Source organism: Triturus cristatus, chromosome 7 (assembly GCF_964204655.1).
Source record: "Triturus cristatus chromosome 7, aTriCri1.1, whole genome shotgun sequence".
NCBI lineage: Eukaryota > Metazoa > Chordata > Amphibia > Caudata > Salamandridae > Triturus > Triturus cristatus.
In genome coordinates this window covers 1,694,461,067-1,694,483,685 of record NC_140590.1, presented here as the reverse complement: position 1 = coordinate 1,694,483,685, position 22,619 = coordinate 1,694,461,067, and the positions used below count along the sequence as shown (strand labels likewise).

The 22,619-nt window shown below is 49.2% G+C and overlaps 1 protein-coding gene across 1 annotated transcript in view; it reads left to right on the top strand.

The window, feature by feature from the left end:
• The window catches only part of LOC146812790 (uncharacterized), a 266,004-nt gene that overhangs the window by 46,163 nt on the left and 197,222 nt on the right, over positions 1 to 22,619 (top strand). The window contains exons 8-9 of the mRNA XM_085619906.1: positions 2,232 to 2,471; positions 2,897 to 3,002. Of these exons, the coding sequence (XP_085476032.1) occupies positions 2,232 to 2,471; positions 2,897 to 3,002 (346 nt within the window). The remainder of the gene's footprint in view (positions 1 to 2,231; positions 2,472 to 2,896; positions 3,003 to 22,619) is intronic.

Genomic DNA, 22,619 nt, shown 5'->3' with positions numbered 1-22,619 from the left:
CCATTTACTGCGCTAACAATGACATACGTCCACTAGATGCTTCCATCCTAAACATTATTTGCTATTTACTACACTTGCAAAGATGCAATTTAGCGTATTCCTCCATACGGCTACACCTAGCGGCCTTAGCAGCCTACTTGCAAAACAGACAACACCTGTCCCTCTTTAAGGTACCAGCCATCAAAGCATTTATGGAAGGTCTTAAAATAATTATTCCTCCAAGATTACCACCTTCCCCAGTGTGGAATCTCAATATTGTTCTCACAAGGCTCATGGGTCCTCCATTTGAACCTATGCATAAATGCGAACTGCAGTTCCTAACATGGAAAGTGGCTTTCCTTATCGCAATCACATCCCTACGGAGAGTAAGTGAGATACAAGCCTTAACTCTTGAAGAACAATTCTTACAACTACATCGTAACAAAGTGGTTCTTAGGACAAACCCGAAATTCCTCCCTAAAGTCATTTCCCCTTTCCATCTTAACCAATCAGTCGAACTACCAGTCTTCTTCCATAATCCAGACTCAGTAGCTGAGAGAGCCCTTCATACCTTAGATGTTAAAAGAGCTTTGCTTTATTACATCGACGGAACCAAACCTTTTCCCAAAACCAAACAGCTGTTTGTTGCTTTCGCTCCACCACATAAAGGCAACCCCATTTCAAAATCAGGGATAGCCAGGTGGATAGTTAAATGTATCCAAATATGTTACCAAAAAGCTAAACGCGCTCTTACAGTTTCCCCCTTGAGCGCACTCCACGCGTAAAATAGGGGCTTCCATGGCATTCTTAGGGAACATTCCCTTAGAAGATATTTGCAAAGCAGCCACATGGTCTACCACACACACCTTCACTAAACATTACTGTGATTGCACCACTATCATTCAATATAGTCAAATAGTCCACATTGAGTTCATTGAATAATTCAATATCCGTCTTTATTGGTAATTGACGTTCTTCTTTCTCTTGTTATACAACAGTATAGACAGCCAACGCGTTTCGTTCTCCACTGAGAACTTCTTCAGGGCTCATAGGTTGAATCGAACGCTGTAACTGTGTTTCAATATTGTATTATTATTTTCAAATGGTGATATGATAAGTCACCGGGCTTTCCTTGTTTCCTAATTTGAACAGAGACCTCACGGCATTACCTTGTGTGAGGGTAACATAGTAGCCATCGATTTCATACCACGCGAAATCCCGCTATGGATTCATAGCGGGATTTCGCGTGGTATGAAATCGATGGCTACTTGCCTTGGGGTGCTGGATTTTGGAATAGTTTAAGTTACTATTCCAACTCCAGTCTGCGCAACAGCAGGAAAGGTGTTTGACTTTAATTCCAAAACCATTCCACCAATGCGCCCCCCTAAAGCAAGTCGTTGTAACAACTTGTGTGCAGAACAAATGTGTGCTAAAGACTCTTTCGTTCTGTTGCCAGCCCTGTAATGGCACAGCGTGATTGGAGCATCATCCTAAGTTACATTTCCCGTATGGTTGACTGAGCTCAGTTTGTAGCAGTGTGGTGGGTAAAAATGGTTAGGGCAGCTTGGCTGGATGAGCCTGGCTTTGTGTCAGTGGCAGATCATTGAGGGTGTAGTAATGCTCCCCTGGCTTCCTTTGATAGTAGTTTTGGTGTGAGACCAGATTGTTGTTGGACGTATGTGAAATAAGATTCTATTTGCAAAACTTTAATGAAGCTTGTTTGGTAGATGCAGCACTACGAGCCATACTAGGTGGACACAGTAGTACATGCCGTGCTTAGTGGCCATGGTAGAATGAGCCGTCTTGGTGGATACAGTTGGACGGTCAATGCTTGGTGGACAAAAGAGGACAAGCAAGACTTAATGGATGCAGTTGGATGAGCCAGTCATGGTGGGTGCAATGGGATAAGCCCGGCTTGGTTAGGGCAAAGGAATGATTCTAGCTTGGTGGAGGCAAATATCGTAGAAGCATTAGGAATGAAGAGAACAAGTCCAGCTTGGTTTGCATAGTGGGAGGAGCTTGCTTGGTGGAAGTAGACAGATGATCTTGGCTTGGCATGGTGAGGTAATGAAATGGTCCAGCTTAGCGAGAGCCATTCTGTGCGTCAAATTTGATAGAAACAGTGGGATGAGCCCGCAGTGCTACTCTTTTGGTAGAAGCAGGGTCATTCTCTATGCTTCTAAGGGTGTGAAATGCTCTGCGTGCTGAATGCTTCATTCCCTGCAGTAATGCGTATTTTTTAAATTTCTTAGGGACCTTTCAGAGGTAAAAGTGGACTTTGCCCGCTTTTCTGGAGTTCTCTTCACCACCTGCTTACGCCTGAGTAATGAAAGTCACACAAGTTTCCAAGACTCAAAGAGTACCTTCAGCTCAAAGAGCGAGGCTAAAGACAACCAGATCACTGAACTACTGCAAAAGCTGCGCAGTAAGACCCAGGAAGTTGAGCAACTACAGCTCAAAGGGGAGGCTGACAAGGCAGCGCTTGAAGACCGGTGAGCAATGGAGCCTATTTGTACAAATATCAGCAAACATAGTCCACCACATGTGCAGAAAGGAGTAGGAGGGCATGATTAGGGTTGAAGGGAGTATACTGCCTGATGAAATGGAGGGAAGACGTGTGTGGGTCGGTTGAACAGCCAAATTTTGCTGTCCTTCAGTAGACTGCTGCATAGAAGAGTTGGAATAAGAAAAAGGGGACATAATTGCGTTTGGTTAAGTGATAGATCCGAAAGACTACTGTATAGTAGGAGAAGCGAGAGAAAACTCCAGTCAGGTCTAATGACAGGCAGGTACTGACTTGGTTTTAGGAGGGGTGAAATTTTCAGCAAACCATGAATGAAGACTGGCGACTTCATAAGGCTAGAGTACAACCTATTTGGCCATGCTATGCATCTTAACATTCTGTCTCCCTCCCAAGGGTTGCACAGCTGTCTGCTTCACTCTCCGAGCTACAGGCAGAAAATGCAGAGAAGGAGGAGGCAACAAGACTGCTGACAGACACTCTGGACACCCTGGACATGCTGGTGCGTTCTGAAATGTAGGAGCGGAGGTGCATATTTCTCTCCGTGCAGATCCTTTATGCTGTTGCCATACACATTAATAAATAAGAAAATGCATTATTTCTCGGGGGGTGGCTGGTCACATGTAGAGATAAGTTTCTTTTGGTGGTTTAAACTCATATTGCCATATTCCCAATCTGCTAGGATCGAAAGCAGGGAGGGCCCAGGCTGTTTTGTCCCCCAGCCCTAATTTGAGATCAACCTGTATTCCTCCGCTGGTAAGATCTCATAAGTTCTAGAAGAATCTCCTATGGCTTTCACACACTTAACACTGGTGAACATTACCCTGGGTAATGGGGGTTGTGTTTAGTAGTTTATTTGTGGTGGTTGGAGGGGGAGGGGGGTATAGTTCTCTGGGAATTGGCAAAATTGGTGCCATTTTCGTTTTAGTAGCCTGTAACGCACCTAAATTAGACCTCCCGTCATTTTGCAGGAATTTGAACATAATCTTCATGGTCACTCCTGGTAGCATCTAGGTGTTATTTTTCCTATGCCAACCCTTTGTGGAAATAGGTTTATATGATGCTGGCATAGCATAGGTCTGCTCCTGCCTTAGGGGTTCTTAAAGCCTTGGTCTCCTGCTGCAAGCTGCTTTCAGGCCTAGGGATTTTGCTGATTACAAATGTTTTATTCATCCCCAACCTTTGGATTTGTTTTCTAAGCCATGAATAATTTTCATTGTTGCTTCCTTTCTTTAATCTCTTTTGGGTTTAGTAGTTGTCCAGTTTCCACTGTTATTTATTGCAGTGAGTTCTTCAATGTCTTTACCAGTACCTTCCTTAGAATTAATTTGGTCTCCTTAAACAGTCATCTTGATCCTGTTTGAAGACGCATGTGTTTCCTTTTAGTGGTGAGATGCAGTCAGAGCCTCAAATCTTTTCTGCGTCGTGACCAAGGGCTTCCATTCTCATCTGGGTCATAAGCCATGAAGGGGTTTAATAAATCAAATTTTCCAAATTGGTGTCTTTTTTCCCTTGTAAATTTCCCTGTTAGATTCTCCTTGTCCTGTCTGGGCTTTGGTGACATATTGTGGTATTTTAAAGATCTGCCTCCAATTTTATGGTTTTGCTATTAACTGAGTGGTTCATTGGGCATCTCTCCTGTTGTGAGGCTGTACGAGCCTATGATATCCCTTGGTTGTTATTTTCCTCTATTGTATCATGTTGGGGTATTGCAGAGCTGCTTTGTATAGTTTCAGTCTGTAATACCTGGCACCATTGGCGTGGGTCTCCCCTGCTTTTTTTGCCTTTGCCTCCTGTGTGTTGGACTCCGTTTTGCTTGTCTAGATGCTTTGGGCATTTTACCACTGCTGTTCAGTGCCAAAGTGCAAGTGCTCGCTTAGTAAATTACTGTTATGGATTGGTGTTTTCATGATTGTCATATTTGATTTACTTGTCAGACCCTAGTATAGTGCACTGTGTGCGCCCAGGGCCTATAAATCAAATGCTGCTAGTGGGCTGCAGCACTGCTTGTGCCACCCACAGAAGCAGCCTGTAAAATGTAACTCTGGCCTGCCATTGCAGAGCCTGTGTGCAATCTGGGACTGCCATGTTGATTTGGCAAGTGCACACACTTGGCAGTCCCTAAACCTTCCCTTTTCTACATATTAGTAACCCCTAAGGTAGGCCCAAGGTACCCCTGTGGGCAGGGTTTATGTATGTGAAAGGTAGGACATGCCCTGAAATGTTTTTCACTATTGCAAGGCTACCTGTTCCCATAGGACAGATTGAGGAGTTTGTTTATAACATCTTATAAACATAACTGGCCATGGGAACAAGTTAGAAAAATAAAGTTTAGTATGCCTGAACTAAGAATGTTAAAATGCATCTTTTAGTGAGGGTGACTTTTACATTCTGTGTTTGAAAATTCCACTTTTAGAAAGTAGGTATTTTCTTGCCTAACCTTCCAGTGTGCCTCTGCTAGGTTTGTGTATTGCATGTCTGGCTTTTGGATGACAGGGGCTGGAGAGGGGCAGTGGCTCCAGAAGTCTGAGTCAGGGCTGGGCTGAATAGACCTGGGCTGCATTTAGAGTAGGAGCAGGAGATTTCCTTTTCACCTGAATGGGCCTGGTCTGCCTTCAACAATGCTGTCTCCATCTCCTGCCAGGAAGGGGCACCAGTGAGGACAGAAATGGTTTTGGCTGGCTACAGACACACTCTGCCTTTAGAGAACAAAGGATTTTGGTGTATAAAAAGAGGGCACCAGACTTTTAGATCATTTCTGGGGTTGGCCTGCAGTGGCTACTTGTTGCCAAGGAAAGGAGAAAGGACGTTGCTGCTTGCTTTATCCCCCTGCTTGAAGAAAAGATCTAGAAGGGCTTGAACTGAGCTTGCCCCCTGTTCTAGAGGTCTCAGGAACAGCAAAGACCTCACCGTGTCTGTGTACACCGTCTCTGATCGTCGCCGCAGAAGAAAAGGGTAACCGACTCTTTCGTTGAGTCTGTCGCAGGATTCTGTGTCCTGAAAGCACCGCCAAGAGCAACGCCTCGCTTCGTAATGCAACCCTGCTCTCACCGACTCCATCAACAAGCCGCTGCTTGCACAGCGTCCTGTGGGCACAGCACTTAGCAATGCTTTGCTACACGCTGCAAGGACGTCACCGACTCAGTCGCTGCCCGACCGGAACATCGACCGGTTCCATCGCCGCACCGTGACCTGCCAGCACTGCAGCGAGCACCGTCTCACCCGTCTCACCCTTCAACACAAGCCCTGGTCTCACCGACTCCATCAACGAGCCGCTGTCTGCGCCGCATCGTGAGGACACCGCCCGCTGCAACGCTCCACTTCACAACACGACCGCGACGTTTGCCCCGACTGACTCGCACCTACGTGTTGTTCGCAACAAGAAAGGTACTGTGTCTGATTTGTCGACGCTTTAGCTGGCCCGTATTGACTCGGTCGGCTGGAATTGTTAGACTCTGTCGTAATCAGTATCGCAGCAGCCCCAGGAGGAGCTACTGAGTCGGAAGAACTGTTTCATTGATTTTCCTGAAATTTAAAGGGTATTTTGCTCAAGTACTATTTTTCAAGAGTGTTGTATGGTGGATTTCATCTTATTTGGTCTTGTTGGTTTAAAGATTGACTATTTTTCTAAAATTGGTGTGGTGTCCATTTGTAGTGTTTTCACTGTATTACTGTATGTGTTCACAAATGCTTTACAATGGAAAATACAGTTCCAAGGCCACATAAACAAGCATTTACAATGCAATGGTCTCTGCATTGGTAAAGTTAGAGCTATTGGCATTGCTCATGACATTATTTTTGTTTATGTTTTTGTTTTTAAAACATTTAAAGAAACGGCATTGTCACGAGCAATGCCAATAGCTCTAACTTTAACAATGCCGAGACCGTTGCATTGTAAATGCTTGTTATTAAATCATCTGTTTTCATTTTTCACATGCTCTTCCTGTCTTTGTTTACTTTAATTGTCAGTCAGAGGTTATTATGGCACCTGTAGAACACATTTTATTGTAGGCACAAGATTTTAGCAGGTTCGCTGTGAATGGATCATCAGTATTGGAGGAAGAGTTTGTAGAAGCTATGGCCTGAACGAACCAGCATTGACAAAGCCAATAGGTCTTGCCTGTGGGAGAGTTACTGGCTTTCCCGATCGGGTGGCGATGGACAATAGGTAACAGGATGGTTTAAAAAAAAAAAAAAAAAGCGGAATGAAGCGGCCTGTGCTGGCTGCACCATAGTACTTTTTTTTCCGTATGACAGCTGGGGGGGGGGGGGGGGGGTGTAAATAAACAACAGACACAACCAGGGTGTGGGAGAGGAATAAGCAACACAGCTGGGGTTGGGGGGTGAAATAGGACTAAGAAAGGCTGCCAGGAGGATGGGAGGTGAATAAACAACACAAACATGAGGGAATGGGAATAGGCCATATGAATGGGGGTGGGAGAGGAATAAGAAACAGGGATGGGAGGAGATGAATTAACACAGAAGGGGGAATAGGAGGCGGCAAAGAAAAGTGGATGGGGTGGAAGGTGAAGAAGCAACACAGATGGGAGTGGGAGGGTGTTAGAAAAAACACTCCCACACCGGAAGGGTGGTGGTGTTCTCCCAGACATACACTGTGGTAGCTTGGCTCGAGTGGTCAGGGATCAGGCACCGTGCTAAGCATACGTCATACCCACACAATAACCATGCGTGCATCCGTTCCAAAAACGACACTACACCTTAAAAATTATACTGAAAATATATCTCTTTATCTTCTTTTCTCTTAGTTGCTGATTAAATAAATAATAATACAATCACAGTAGACAAGGCTTTTCCTGTGGAAGGGTAAGTCAAATAAATAATACTTCAACGATTCAATAAATAAGGTAGATCATAAATAATCCAGGCATAAATATAAGTGCATTACATAAAAGGCAATTAAATATTATGAGGCAATAAATACTGCGAGACAATAAATACTGTGAGACAATAAATACTGCGAGACAATAAATACTGTGCGACAATAAATACTGTGAAACAATAAATACTGTGAGGCAATAAATACTGTGAGGCAATAAATACTGTGAGGCAATAAATAGGATGAATACAATAAATACAGTGCTCTCAATAAATAATAAAAGCCAACAGTGACACTTGAAAATCAGTTCACATTCCTGAGGTACTATGGGATGATTTGGCCCAATCCCAGCTTGTAGAGTTTTGGATGACCTGCGGGGTGTACTACCTGGCTTGGACAAGGCTGAGGCCTAAACTGAGGTAGATCAAGGGGGAATCTAGAGATCTGGCTCTCCCACACTACACAACCCCTCTGTATTAGTCTCAGCTCACCCCTGGCACTATCAAGCTGGTTCCAGCACCTCTCTAGCCTCTAGGATGGTCTCTTAGGGCTTCACAGGGCCTTAGGCGCCCTCTATTCCACTTACTGCCCTTTTTATGAAGTTCCGACGCCGCTGGAGTCGTGAGGCGGTTCCGGTTCGATGTCGGCGGCCTCGGCTCAATGACAGTTCTTGTCGACGCCGGGAGGCGGTTCCGGTTCGATGTCGGCGGCCTCGGTTCGATGACGTCGGGCGGTCTTGGCTCGATGTCGACTTCGGGCGGCTCCGGTTCGATGACGTCGGGCGGCCTTGGCTCGATGTCGACTTCCGGCGGCTCCGGAGTGCGATCTCCACTCCCGACCTCCGGTGCTCCATTCCTCAGGTTCCGGCGACTCCGGAGTGCGACCTCCACTCCCGACCTCCGGCACGATTCTCTTCAGGTCCCGGCGACTCCGGAGTGCGATCTTGTGAGAAGTTGGCCTGGTATATGATGCTCACTAGTTAAAGTGATCACCTTGTACCATGCAAAGCAACCCTTATGGTGTGGTTGTAAGTCAACCTTTTCGAACTAGCTGCCCTAGTGGGAGCGTAGGCTAAGCAGTCTTTGAGGCTAAACTCGTGAAGCGTGTTAAGCCAGCTGTTTTACCAAATGTAACCCCCTTTTATACCAATGAAAGGACACCACACAGATATATATTCAAAATATATATGTATTTATTTCTCAAAGTAACCCCTAGTCTCTTTATGAGCACAGGAGCACAAATCGTCAAACAAGATTACAGTAGAATACACAGAAGTTGCACTTTATATGGATAGGCCCTGGTGGCCACTCGAACCATATACTAAAATAGTGGTATAAGTACCACGAACAGAAAAGGGAAAAGGCCTAGGGCCTCTAGAATCGCTGGGCCTACAAGGAGCTAACTTCAGTTAGTGACCAGGAGGTCCACGGGTGGCGTGTGCAGAGCAAATAGTCACACGCGTGCTCCCATAGGTTTCAATGGGTGCGTAAAAAGTACAAAGTTACTGCAAAGAGGATCTTCCGGATGGACTAGGAACTCAAGATTTGGAACACAGGCACTAGAGATGTAATACTACACTTGGGCACAGGTGTGCCAGCTTTACCTCACCCACAGGAAGCGGGTGCATAGGCCTCGAAGTGCGTCGGGTTTCTTCTATCTGTTCCGTGGAGCTTGAAGGCAAAGATGCTGCAGGCGGTCGGTCCGGGAGAGATGCAGTGGATCCACGAGTGGATCGGAGATGTTGAAGACCTGTAAGCAGAGGGGACAGTGTTCACAGTCACTAGCCAGTGACCAGCGTGGCACCAGGTGGGTACCAGGCAATGTCGGGTGCAAACAGGAAGAAAGGTGTAGCTTGTCTCTGCAGCCACGTGGTCCCTGGAGGTCGACGACGTCCAGGAGTCGGTTCACGAGCTGTCCCACGCAGGCTCTCGCTGTCGGCGGTGTCGGCGACTTGATCGAAGCAAACAAGCCTTGGCAAAAGCAATTGTTGTAGGAGATGAAATAAGCTGATGGTTCTGACCAGCAAGGTCAGAAGGACTGCTCCTTTGGAGGGGAGCAAGGGCCAGTCTGGAGCAACCAGAGCAGCGGAGTATTTCGTAGAGTTCGTCGCCAAGATGGCTACTAGCCAGCGGGCCAGCAACCGGGTAGGCGCGTCGAGTGGCAAAATGCAGAAGGGCCCCACGCAGATCGTGGAGATGCCTGGAGGGCTCACCTTTGGTGCAGATGCTGCTCGAGGGTTGGGCTTCTCAGATCCCAAAGCACAACTTGGAGGGAGCCTCGGTTGTTGCACTTGTCAGCTTGTCGTGGTCGTTTCAAGATGGCTGGCTCCACGTTTCTCGGTGCCTCCACGGGTCTCCTCTTTTCAGGGACTGTGGATCGGGCGGTGAGAGGTCTGGAGGTCCAGGTCTTGTCAGTCTCTGGGCTCGGGCTCCGGCGGGAGGCGGCGGCAAAGCAGACGTTGATTCGCTGGATGGTGCTTGCGTTAGCAAGGTGGTCACTCCCTGACCACAGGGGAGATTTCCTTCAGTCTTCTGTGCAGCAGAATGTCGAAGTTCCCGTCTTCTTCTTAGTTTCAAGTTGATTCCAGGATGTCTGAAGTCTTAGGACACAGCTCCTACCTTTAAGCGGATTCTAGGGGCCGGACTACCTGCTAGGTCCCTCCCTATGGGTGGGACCAGGAAGGGGGGTGGTTACACCCCCAATCCTTTGTCCAGCTCGCCCCAGGCCCGGGACTGGTGTGCCCCAGGACCGGTTTGAACTGGCATATGCACCGAGGCTCCTCGTGAGCCACAGGCATGTCTGGTTTCTTTCAAGCCCTACCTGACTAATACACAAAATCCTGTCCGGGGTGGTGCATGCACCTCCCCTGGCAGGAAACCCTTTGTCCACACCTCCCAAGCTGGAAGGACTCCCAGCAGCAGGAGGGCAGACTTGTGTCTGTGGTGGCAGCATCCATTTTGTGGAGCTGAGGCTATGTCTGATTTTACCCGGGTTTCAGGTACTGTACATGTCGTGTCCCTCTAGAAGGGTGGAATGCTAACCCCGTCGCCAGAATTGGCGAGGGGTTAGAATTCCAATTCGTATGACACCTTACTCGACATGTTTTGATAAAGCCAAACCAAAGATAGCATTTAACCGCGAGGTTCATAATGCACTTAAGAGTATATGGTATGACGATATCTGGAAACAGTAGAAGGAAGTTGTTCCGACCACTGCAGACAGGCTCAGCTCATGGCAGAGCACCATCTCACATGGAACCAAGCACTCTGCCTTCAGGATTGTTAAGGCCTGCCATAGGAGTGACTTATAGGTTACCAGGTGTCCCATTTAAGGTTAGGTATAGGTATACTACACCTTAGTAAGAGGTGATTACACCAACTTACCCCAGCTGAGTGATCAGCCAGTTGTGTCAAATTGTTAGGCCAAGCCTGGGGTGGCATAATACATGCTTCAGCCCCTGGCAGGCCTTGGGTACACCAATGCCCTGGGTACCTAGTGTACACTGGTACAGGGGCTGACAGGGTGATCCAACCAATTGGGTATGTGCCTAGGGTACATGGAGTCCACTTTAAAGAGAGAGCAGCCAGGCTGAGATCCTGAATAGCAGGATCTCAGGCCAACTAAGTCGAAAAACCAGCTAGACACTAGGCAAAAATTTGGGGGTAACCATAGTCAGATATCCACCTTCCTACAGATCTCCACTCCCGACCTCCGGCACGCTTCACCTCGGTCTCCGGCGACTCCGGAGGGCGGACTTCACTCCCCCGTCGACGCCGCACACTCGACCTCAGGTGACTTCCTCCTCAACCTCTGGTGTCTCCACGACCTCCGTCGGCGCCCTCTCTCGATCTCTGGCGGCTCCGGGTACGACGTCTGCTTTCCAGTCAGCGCCGCTTCTCCACCTCGGGCTCCAGGTCTCCAGGCTTCTCGACGTCGGACTTCAGGAAGTTACCAGTAACCAGGTCAGGAACTTGCTGTTCTTTACTTTTAAGGCCTGTTCGGGCTGTCCAGGTCCTTAAGATGGTTTTTCTTGCTTTCTCCCACACAGGGCTCCAGGCTGGGCTCAGTCAGCAGGGACTAGTATCAAGGGTGGGTTTCTGGACCCCACTCCAGGCACAAGTTTCCACCCCTGTTGCCTCACTCCTTCCTCCTTCAGTTCTGTGCTCCTCTCTCTTCACCAGTCAGGTGCCAACTGCCAACTCCAACTGCCAACCTGGAGATGCCTTCCCAACATTGTAAACCTGCCTCACACTGCCACAGGGTTCTGGAATGTTCTGGAAGGTGCTGGTAGGTTCCAGTGATGTCACAGGTGACAATGGGTGGCCACCATTTTGTGTTTCAGGCCCTCAGACAGAAGTTCCGGGGGTAGATAAAATGGCTCCCTGAATCTGCATCAATACTAAAAAGTCTGGTGGTTCCCAAAAAGGAAAAAAAAATACTAACTGGGTTTGATGCAAGAGTGGGACAAAATAAATAATGATGAGGAGGGACCACCCAATGGGCTGACAGGTCTAACAGAGGGCAATACAGAGAGGTGAGAAATCAGCAATACAGAGAGGCAAATAAGAACAAGAGAGACAGACGCCTGAGCTTCGGGGGCTTGAGGGCAACACACACGAGTGTAAAACAGCTAACCTTGGCGGTGGGACTAACGCTGCTGGCTAGGTACGCAGCGCCTAAGGATAGCAACAGGGATGGGAGAAGAGGGTCACCATTCGTGAGGGGCCACATTCCTTTGCCAGAGTACGGGAGGGGCTTTTGAGGCAGCACACCTAGGTGGGGCGGCTGCACACTTCTGGGAAGAGGGGCGCGGCCTAGAGGCAGCGCTGCTGGGCAGGGAGGGGGAAATCAGTGCAGCGAGGCAAAGTCCTGTCTGTGGTGAGGGGCGGGCGCTGCCGCGGCTTAAGAGAATGAGGTAAAGGTAGGACTGAACACCCAATGGTGGGGTCCCTGACTCACAAGGAGTGACTCCACCATCGATCCAGAAATCCTGTTCATGCTCCCATTACTGGGGGTCAGACCCTCTGAAAGAAATTCTCCTGCCTACAGCCCTGACCCTCACCCGGCTGTGACCCGGAAGTCCATAACTACTATATGCGTGAAGACGTTACTGGCACAGAACATTTCCAGAGGAGAAACAAAGTATGTGCTCCCAGTTGCGCTTTTATGACACGCCAATTTGGCTGATCTGGGGGTGGTTGTGGTGGTTGTCAGGGGGCGGGGGGTGTTGTTAGGAAAACCTTTTTAACCCGGTAACCCGGGACCCCTTCTGCTTTTTAGGGGGAGGAGGCCAAAGGTCGGTGGCCATGTGTCGTCATGAATCTCAAAGTCTCTTGCAAAAAACACCTAGAACGTGTACATCCATATTGTAAACTATGGCACAGAGAGAAGTTAGTCGCCCCTTTGGAATGTCAGCATGCCACGCATACGATGACTTCTTCACGCATGGTTCATTGGTCAACCTGTCTCGCGTGAAAGATTGGCTAGGTATTTTATACTACGTAGTCTAGCGTCATCCACCCTATCACATCAACTCCCACACAGCATTTTATAATTCGGTTAGGTGGATTCATTTAGTGCGCTTTTTTTTTCCCAGATGTCCATCCTGTTTGGGTGGCCCTCACCGTGATGGGTGGAATGCGATCGAGAGTTATAATAACCATATAGCTAGCTCCTACTACCAGAGCCCATCGGATTCGCAGCACTATGAACACGCCGGCTGCGCTCTTTTCACGGATATTGGATGGTTGAAAGGATGAGCAGCTCTGCCACAAGGCGAACCGATGACTAAGGCACTTAGACGACTGCAGCAGGCTCCTTGACCCACTGAGCCATCCCATGCCCTCTCTCGATGTCTTATTTCCCTGGATGTGTCCTAGCTGCGCCGGGGTGTGAGTCCGACTGGCACGGCCGGTGTTCCTCTGATACGCATCTTATCACCGGAAGGCAGGATGCGGCGCTTTCTCTCGGCGCGCTCTGTACTAATGGGTTTTGTGCCCTGCACTTCAACCCACATTACTAACCTTAGGCGTCACTTTATAGGAATGCTGCTTTGGTGCATTCGTGAAAAACTCACAAAAAGATTAAATCCAGGACAATCAAACCACTTCCGTCTTGGGGGGTGAGATTAACTATTTAATGGGCCGGCTAGGATGACGCTCAATAGCAGGCGGAGGATCAAATGCTGCAGTAATTCAGTCAGCAGCTGCACTGTGCAGGAAACATTTTTTTTTTGTTTTCACTCAACTGCAATTGAGGATTTTACACGTTTGATGGTACATTGTTCACAGGGCGAACCTTCTACAGGGCCAAACGAAATATCGGCTAGGTTCTTCGAAAATGCCGCATTCTCCTGACACTCTTGCGAGCTGCGCAGGAACAGCAGCATTTCCGCCATGTTGTTGAGTTCATGGAAAGCACAATGGCATTTGTTATACCAAGAAGGTAAATAAGTACTTTAAGTGCCTGCACTTTACAATGCCACGGCGCCACGTAAAAATACAGAATTATCGCCCTGCTCCGCTCCTGCCACGAAACATCTGCGCTCTATGGTAACAGCCCGCAGTTCGTTTAGCAGCCGAGCCGAACGCGCTCGTGGCGATGTGAGAAATGTGGCGAGCTCTTTAAAGTAGGTACCTGCTTCTGAAGGTCCTTTCAAAGCCTGCGGAGAGAAATGTAGAGCACAGCTGGCTGCTTCTGATACTGTGGTCTCAGATTTAAAGGGCAGGAGCCGAGAGCAGGGGGAGAGGACAAGCACACCACTGCCTTTCTCCGAGGCGAAGCAGAAATGCCTCAGAGAAACGCAGTGGTACCAATGAGGTAAAATAATTGCCCACATGGTGTAAACCCATTGAAGTTCACTGGTTTCTGGAGCAACCACAAATGGTCAAAAGAGAACACCAGTAATACTTTATTAGAAGAGGAAAGGGAGCACCCGAAGGACAAAATTAGATTTTTCCTGTGGTCCTGAAATCATTGCATAATATGGAATGCAAGAAAAATTTTTTTAACAAAGTCCTGGTCAGCCTTCCAATTCTACCTGCATGTATGCATGCTACAAGCAATGTTTGCTGTTGTATCAATGAAATCAACCATAGAAAGCTGCCCCCCAGACAAAAAACTGCTGACACACCTTAAAAAAAAAACCCACACAATGACCTATCAGACCATCTGCAGTGTGAGAGGGTGCGTTCTTATGATTAGTTGAATTTGTGAGTTTCAACATGTTGTGGGTTATTTTTCTGAACAACACCAAGGGGTGGGTACCAAATCACTTGAGCAACTTCTAGAATAGTAGACAGGCCCTGCAGAAGTATGTCTGTCTAAGGCAGGGGGTGGTGGGAGTTCTCTTACGTGGCAATAATGGCCAATTAATGTCTTATTTGGATTATTATTTTGGATACATGCTAAGAGCTCTGCCTTATTTTTTCTGTGCTGTGTTAGGACATTGTGTTTTTCCTTCTTTTGATGTGTGGGTTTCTATAGCATGAACCAGGCTTCATGGGTGTTGCAGCACAATACAGGAAACTAGCAATTAAGAACTGGGATACTGGTAGTAGACAGATGAATTTCTTCCCTAGTGGAGAGTGCTGCAGGAAGCACGGCGATACCCCGTCTTTATTATATCTGGCCAGGGCCACGTGGTGTGTGTAGATATCACGTGCACAAGCAGAAAATCCATAACTCCTCCAGGGAGTATGTCTCTCGTAGTTGAACATTACAAGAACGTAACTGAGTATAACAAGGACTGTAATGTTATCAAACCATCCGTGCATCATTTTGGCATTCATATGAAACAATCGGGCCCTTATAGAAATCATAGACAGGTGTTTGCGCAGCTCGTTCGTTATATGTGCACATTTGTGCTGTGGGCCAGTTTTATATCCATCCTTGAACCTCTCAAGTGCAAGCAGATGGACTGTGTGCATTCGAGATTCTTGAAAATTAATGACTCAGAGCGTGGAACAACTACTTGCCACTTACTTGAATGTGCCTCTCATTCTGTAATGTTCCAAAGCTGGCTTTCAGCATAGGGAGGCTATCCAATGATGAATCAGTATACAACCTGCCCAGATAACATTAAAGCATGATTCCCACCAGTCGTATGTACCATGCATACATACTGTATAGTCAGGTATGTGTAGCTCTTGAGTGCCACGAGATTGAGCCAGTTTGATGCAGTTATTGCCAGACGTGAAGTATATTTGACAGTTCGCTGTGGCCACAGCTGACCTCTCCCTCATTTCACGTGCACTTTGGGATAAAATAAGCTTGTAGTTTAAAACTGCGTATGCTTCCTGTTTCTGGCCGAGGGTGTTGCTTTGTCTCACATGGTTTTCCCTGGGGGTACCTTATGCAGCATGGGTATGGGTGGGGTTAAAGGAATGATAATATAATGAAGTAAGCTACAGTTTCAGTGCGACACTACGCCTCGCGCTCGTGCTGAAGTGCATGCTCGCACCTGTTTCTGCCGGTCGAAGTATTTCATAGATCAAGCAGTGAGCGAGCACAAAATGAGGACTACAAAACCCCAAAAAAGAAAGAAAATATGCTGGATGTGTGAGTTAACAAATTATAAAACCATTTACATCATCCAAGCACAGAAGTCACCATCCTTTCCAGATCTCTCCATGAAAAGCCTGCGGGGAGAAATGTAGAGCACAGCTGGCTGCTTCTGATACTGTGGTCTCAGATTTAAAGGGCAGGAGCCGAGAGCAGGGGGAGAGGACAAGCACACCACTGCCTTTCTCCGAGGCGAAGCAGAAATGCCTCGGAGAAACGCAGTGGCGTTTTCGGATTCGGGGGCGTGTTTTGCTTTTCTCTCCTCTTGCCATTGGCTGGAAGAGACAATTAGACTTCTTGAAAAAAACACGCCCCCGAATCCGAAAAGGACGGGGCCTAATTGGAATGACGGACCTCTTCTCCAATGGCTGGCCAGCATTCAAGAGGCCAGCCAATGAGAACAGGGGAGAAGAGGGGCGGGTTCAAGGCCCTCTTCTCCAAGTCATTAAATCTCGGATCGAGACTGCGCAAGCGCAGCCTTCGAGCCGAGACCTAAAAACAAGTAAATACAAAAGTGGTACAAGAAATGAGTTCAATAGGTAACTAATAAAAACAAATATATTTAAGCAAAAGAACAAGTACATAAATATTTCATTAAAAATACATCAAATATATGACATGAGTGAATCTGTATTGCATAAAAATATATATTGTAATTAAAAAAAAAATGAGTGGGGGGCGTGGCTTGCTGCCGACGGGAATGGCCGCTCAGTAGCGAGGCTCTGCAGCGCCACTCCCGCAAAATCCTGAATATTCGTGCCCCGACCCGAGCTATAAGGTGTCCCTGGTGGTTCTGAGACTCCCGCCGACCTGGCAGCGAAATCTGGGGCCGATTGGAGGTGGGGCCGAGACGCGGTGCCTTTCCCCGAGTGCTGGACGGGGACCGGGCTGGGAGAGACGCTGCCCTGACGGACACGACGCCTACGCGAGGCCGCGGCTGCGGCCTGTTGTCTCCGGGAGGTGGAGCTTTGAGGCTCGGCGCCCCCATCACTGCGGTAGCGTGTTCCGCAGGGTCCGGTTGCCGCTCCTGTGCCCCGGGGCTTCCAGCTGCTGCAGGGGGCGGAATAGAGGAGACGACGCGGCGGAGCTCCGGACCCGGCGTGTCTGCCGCTACACAGCCTGAGGGAGACGTGCATCGCCTGGGGAGTCGACGGAGTGAGGCTGCTGCGGCGATCACCCGCTCCTGGAGGTAGGATCGGGGAGCTTGGCGTAGTCATTGAAACAGTGGTGGGACCCGGTGCGAGCTGACGGGCGCCCCGCCGGATCGCCATCCATACACTTTGGCGGCAGAGGTGCGGGCCCAGCGGAGAGAAGAGGGACCGGACTGCTGCCCTGACGTGGCCTGGCCTATACACTGTGGAGGTCCTCCCCGGCGGTTGGATGTCCTGCTGAGGCCTGAACGACAGCGGTTCCGGCGTGATTGGCGCGCGCACCCCGAGCGGCGTGGGCGATCCTCTGGCTCCTCTGCCCAGGCAGTCCGATCCGGGCTGGTGGATAATACCCAGGGGAAGAGGGGGCACTCCGGGAGGGGCCCAACGACTATACAGCGCCGCTTAACGTACCCTGAGTGACCGGCTGGGAGGTTCGCGACTCCCCGCTCCTGCGCTGTTGTGGGTCCTGGAGGCCGGCGCTGCATGGCCCGTGGGACTGGAGGGACGACTCTCAAGACGGTTGGGCACTGAGGCTGCTCGACGGTCGGTGACGCCTGGCTTCCCCCGGGTGGCACTGACGGCTGGAACACAACACTACTGAAGAGGCGACTTGAGTGGGCGGAGGACGGGGGCCTGCCACCGTTGTGTTCCATTGCTGGGTGTTTGGGCCGAGAGGGGTGTCCCGGCGGCTGGGGTGTAGCCGGCGAAAGCCGACAGGCCGGGTGGAAGTCTCCACCGCAGGCGGCGGGGAATAGCGGCTGCACCCTATAGCTGGGGTGCGTCCCCTGAATTGTGACCATGCCATCTGGGCGGAGCAGCAAAACGGCGACACAGACTTAACTGGAGAAATTCGCATGGCAACACCAGCAGGGCGGTGAGCGGGTCGGAACGCCGGCCTCGGACGGCAAGACAGAACCAACGAATAAAGACCTCCTGGAGGCTATCACTGCGGTCAAGTCGTCCCTTGAAACTCGGATCGATACCGTGGCCACCGATGTGGGTCTGATTCGTGAGGATGTGAGAAAAATCGCCGACCGGGTGGGGGCAGTGGAAAGTGTCACCAAAGAACTGTCCTGCGACACTGGCCTTCTCAAACGTGAGGTCGCTGACCTGCGTGCCTCCCATGAGGTACTTGCCCAGCAGCTGGACGACTATGAAGGCAGGATGCGGCGGAATAATGTTCGAATTATTGGTGTCCCGGAGCGGGCGGAGGGACAGGCAGTGGACCTCTTCATCAAGGACTTGGTCCTCACACACCTGCAGCCTTGAGGGCTCTCAAAGTGTTTTTCAATTGAAAGAGCCCATCGGGTGCCGGGTGGTCGCCCTCGACCGGGAGCTCCTCCTCGACCACTTCTTGCCCGAGTGTTTAATTTCCGTGACCGATACATTATTCTTCAAACGGCGAGGGCGGCTCCGCCCGTCATGGTTGAGAACAGCAAAATCACGTTCTTTCCCGATTTTACCCTAAGAGTCCAGAAACAAAGACGTAGCTTCCCGGAGGTAAAAAAGGCTCTTCGTGAACAGGAAGTCAAGTATGCAATGATGTTCCCTGCCAAGCTGCGGGTGGAGGCCGATGGCAAATCGTGGTTCTTTACGCGCCCGGAGGATGCTTGGGACTGGCTGGAGGGCTGGCGCACTGTGGACGAACGGAAGAAAAGGGGGCCATCGGCGGCAGATATGGCCGACGATTGGCGCCAGCAAAGGCGTTCTCCCTCACACTCGGACTCTGATGCCCCGGGCCCTGCTGGGGAACCCTAACTCTGTACGTTGGTAAGAGGGTATAGTGTTTTGTATGGCCACGTTGGAACTCCCCGGAATGTGTCAGAAGCGGACTCATATTTTCACGATGATAGGGTAACTAGAATGTGGGGGCCCAGAAATGTGGGGAGTGTTCACCCCTTTGGTACGTTGTCACCCTGGGCCCCCGATGTAGACATTGGGGGGACGATAGCCTGGCTTCCACAATCGTAGAGTGGCTTTCCGCAAAGGTGTATGTATTCGTCATACCTGTTTTCTATATAGACATGGGTGCGACTCCTGCCGCTATGATGGGGCTAGTTAAGAGGGGCTCTGGTGATTCAAGCAGTGCTAGTAATTTTCGTTCCTAGTGGGGATGTGGTCGGGGGGGAGGGGACGAATCCTATGCGATGTCAGTTGATATGAGGGGAGTGGGGCGGCACACGTTTCCTCGAATTGTTCAGGGGGGGCCGACAGGCGCTCTGCATGTTGGGGGAGGCGGGCGGTTCTAGTCCCGTTATGCAGGGAGGCAGGGTGGGAGAGGCCTTTTTAGGGGTATCGCTTGGTTTGAGTGGGTTTGATTGGGGGGTTGTTCTTTATGGTTTTTTTGCAGCAGCTCTAAATGGCAGTCTTTATCAATGCTTGGCACGGAGTAATCACCTACAGGCTCCTGGTCTCCTCTCCTTCGTCTTTATGAAGGGCTTGGGGGCGGCGGGTGCTGTATTCAGGGTGGGGGCTAATGGACCTCTATGCGATGGGCACTCCGACCATTCACGCATGTTACTGTTGGGATCCTATGGCTATTACTCAGGGACTTAGCCTAATGACCTGGAACGTAAATGGGCTGGGCGACAAAATCAAACGGGGTATAGTGCAACAATATATTCATCGACACCGATTAGACGTGGTGTTGCTACAAGAAACACACCTCATAGGTAACTCCTGTCAGGCCCTGGACCGGAAAGGGTATCGTATGGTAGCGCATTCTGGCTTTACCTCGGGATCCAGAGGCGTGGAGATCCTCCTATGTAAGGGTTACCCCTATGTGATTCACACTACTCGGACTGAACCGCAGGGTAGGTATGTTGCTTGTTCAGGTAGCTGGGAGGGAAGGGTCCTTAATTTGCTCTCAGTGTACGCGCCACCGGGCCTTCAACGCCAGACCCTAGCAGATGTTGGGACGCTCTTGGTGACCTTGCCGGAGGTGGCCCTGGTGGTGGGCGGCGACTTTAACTTGACGATGGACGGTGCCGTAGATCGCACTCCGCCCCAACGGGACGCTCCGCAGGGCTCGCCACTGCGCAATTTTACAGACGCGTTCGGCCTGGTGGATATCTGGAGATGGTCACACCCCCGAGACACCCTCTACACTTTTCAATCTGGCGTTCATGACAGTCACTCGCGGCTTGACTACCTGTTCACACAGGCGCAACATATTCAACACTTCACTGAGTCCACGAGCCTAGCACGGGGGATATCCGACCACTCCCCGGTAAAGTCTATCTTTGGGGCCAGCAGGCTACGGCAGCCTGGCCCCATCATGATTCAGCCCTGGTTGCTGAAAATCCCGCACATTATAGAGATTCCTTGCGGCAAGACACAGATCACTATTTTGATGAAAACACGGGGTAGGTGGCGTCGGCGATAACACTATGGGGCGCTTACAGAGCAGTTATCAAGGGACGGGCGTTGTCCGCGATTGTAGGACACAAGACTGAACGTAGGCGGCGAGTTAGCGAATTGGAGGCGGAGATACTGCACCTCGAACGCGGGGTTTCGCATACCCCCACCCACGAGACCCAACACATACTTAATGTCAAGAGACAGGACTATAGGCAACTGCTCTTGGAAGATGTCAACCAACGTGCCCTAGCTGCCCAGCACAGAATATACGAGCTGGGTGAACGCACCGGTAAATTGTTGGCATGGCTGGAACGTAAGGAATTGGCTGCGCGGTGGGTGGGCGCTATCAAAAGGTTGGATGGTGTGCTAATCACGGACCCTCAACACATTGCCGAAACGTTTGCAAACTACTATGAGCAAATATATACTCCGCCGCAGAACTCGCAGGCACGATGGGCGGCAGACCTCCTTGCCACTATTGACATGCGCTGTGTTTCCCAGCAAGATAAGGAGGCTCTGGAGGTGGACATTTCAATTGAGGAGATTCAAAAAGCCATTTGAGATGTCCGGCAAGGCCATGGGCCCCAACGGAATCCCGATAGAACTCATGAAATCGATGGCTCTGAAGCTTGCGCTGAATTTATACAATGAGTGCTACGAGACTGGCGTCCTCCCACCCGACATCCGTACTGCCACCATAGTTGTTATCCGCAAACCCGGTAAACCAGAGGACGAGTGTGCATCGTACCGACCCATTTCCTTGATCACAGTCGAGGCCAAGATTCTGGCCAAACTGCTGGCCAATTGTCTGCGTCCATATCTCACTGCACTGATCCACCCGGACCAGTCGGGATTCATGCCAGGTTGTAATTCTGCTCGTAATTTGCCTCTGCGTAATTTAGATCTTTTCCCCATATCCTGGGCACATAACATTGTGTAAAGTCCAATACGTCACACATTTTGAAGACAAGTTTATTGGTGGCAACTCCTGACTAAGGCACTCTCAGTGCCGAAACGTGCGTAGAAGAATTTATTTCTGCCACTCATCATTTTTTAATTACAATATATATTTTTATGCAATACAGATTCACTCATGTACTTGTTCCTTTGATTAAATATATTTGTTTTTATTAGTTACCTATTGAACTCATTTCTTGTACCACTTTTGTATTTACTTGTTTTTTATGTGGCCTGGGAACTGTATTTTCCATTGTGTTGTTGCCCTGTCACAGGAACTACCCAGTTCTACAGGGGGTCCTTGATACTCGCATATCACAAATGCTTTACACACTGCCTCTGAGATGAGCCTGTCTGCTCGTGCCAACCTACCAAGGGGGTGAGCAGGGGTTATTTTAGGAGTGTATCCCCCCTACCCTGACTAGAAGCAAGGGTCCCTATTTGGACAAAGGTACCTACCTCTGCCAACTAGAGACCCCCATTTCTACCACAGTCCATAAGTGAGGCTTCTTGTGCCCTCTCTCCAGGGTATTCTTCAAGGCATCTCGCTCTAGTTGCTGTAAATTGCCATATGGCTGCAATACTCAAAGGGACTTTTGTTCCATGTTGTCTCTGGCTAGGAGTTGAAGTCATTTAACATAACTGTTGTCCTTTGTCAGCGTTGTTCAGCTGAGTTGTATTTTGTGAGTTTGATTTGTATTCTAATTGTACTCTATTTATGGATGCAGTCCTCTCATTCTGTCTCTAAGACCATATCACATCAAATAAAATATGTAGTTATAAAGATTTTAGAGCAGTACGCAATAAATAATTTCTGCGCACATCCATACTGCTGGGTACTGAAGAAAATGTAGTTAACAAAAGTTGTATGCTTTTCTATCTAAAAACACTGTCATTGTGGGTTCCTTTTGTGATCAGTCAATATAAATGTGTGTGTGTGTGTGTGTGTGTGTGTGTGTGTGTGTGTGTGTGTGTGTGTGTGTGTGTGTGTGTGTGTGTGTGTGTGTGTGTGTGTGTGTGTGTGTGTGTGTGTGTGTGTGTGTGTGTGTGTGTGCGTGTGTGTGTGTGTGTGTGTGTATGTATATATATATATATATATAATTTATTTTTAGGGCTGTTTTCATGGTTTGATATTCTGTTGTACTGTAGCTCCCCTTTATGATACGTCCATGGTAAATTATTTTTAGTTAACCCACTATTGCAATATGTTGAGCAAGATACTTTAATGATTTCGTTTGTAGTGCTTTCCCCC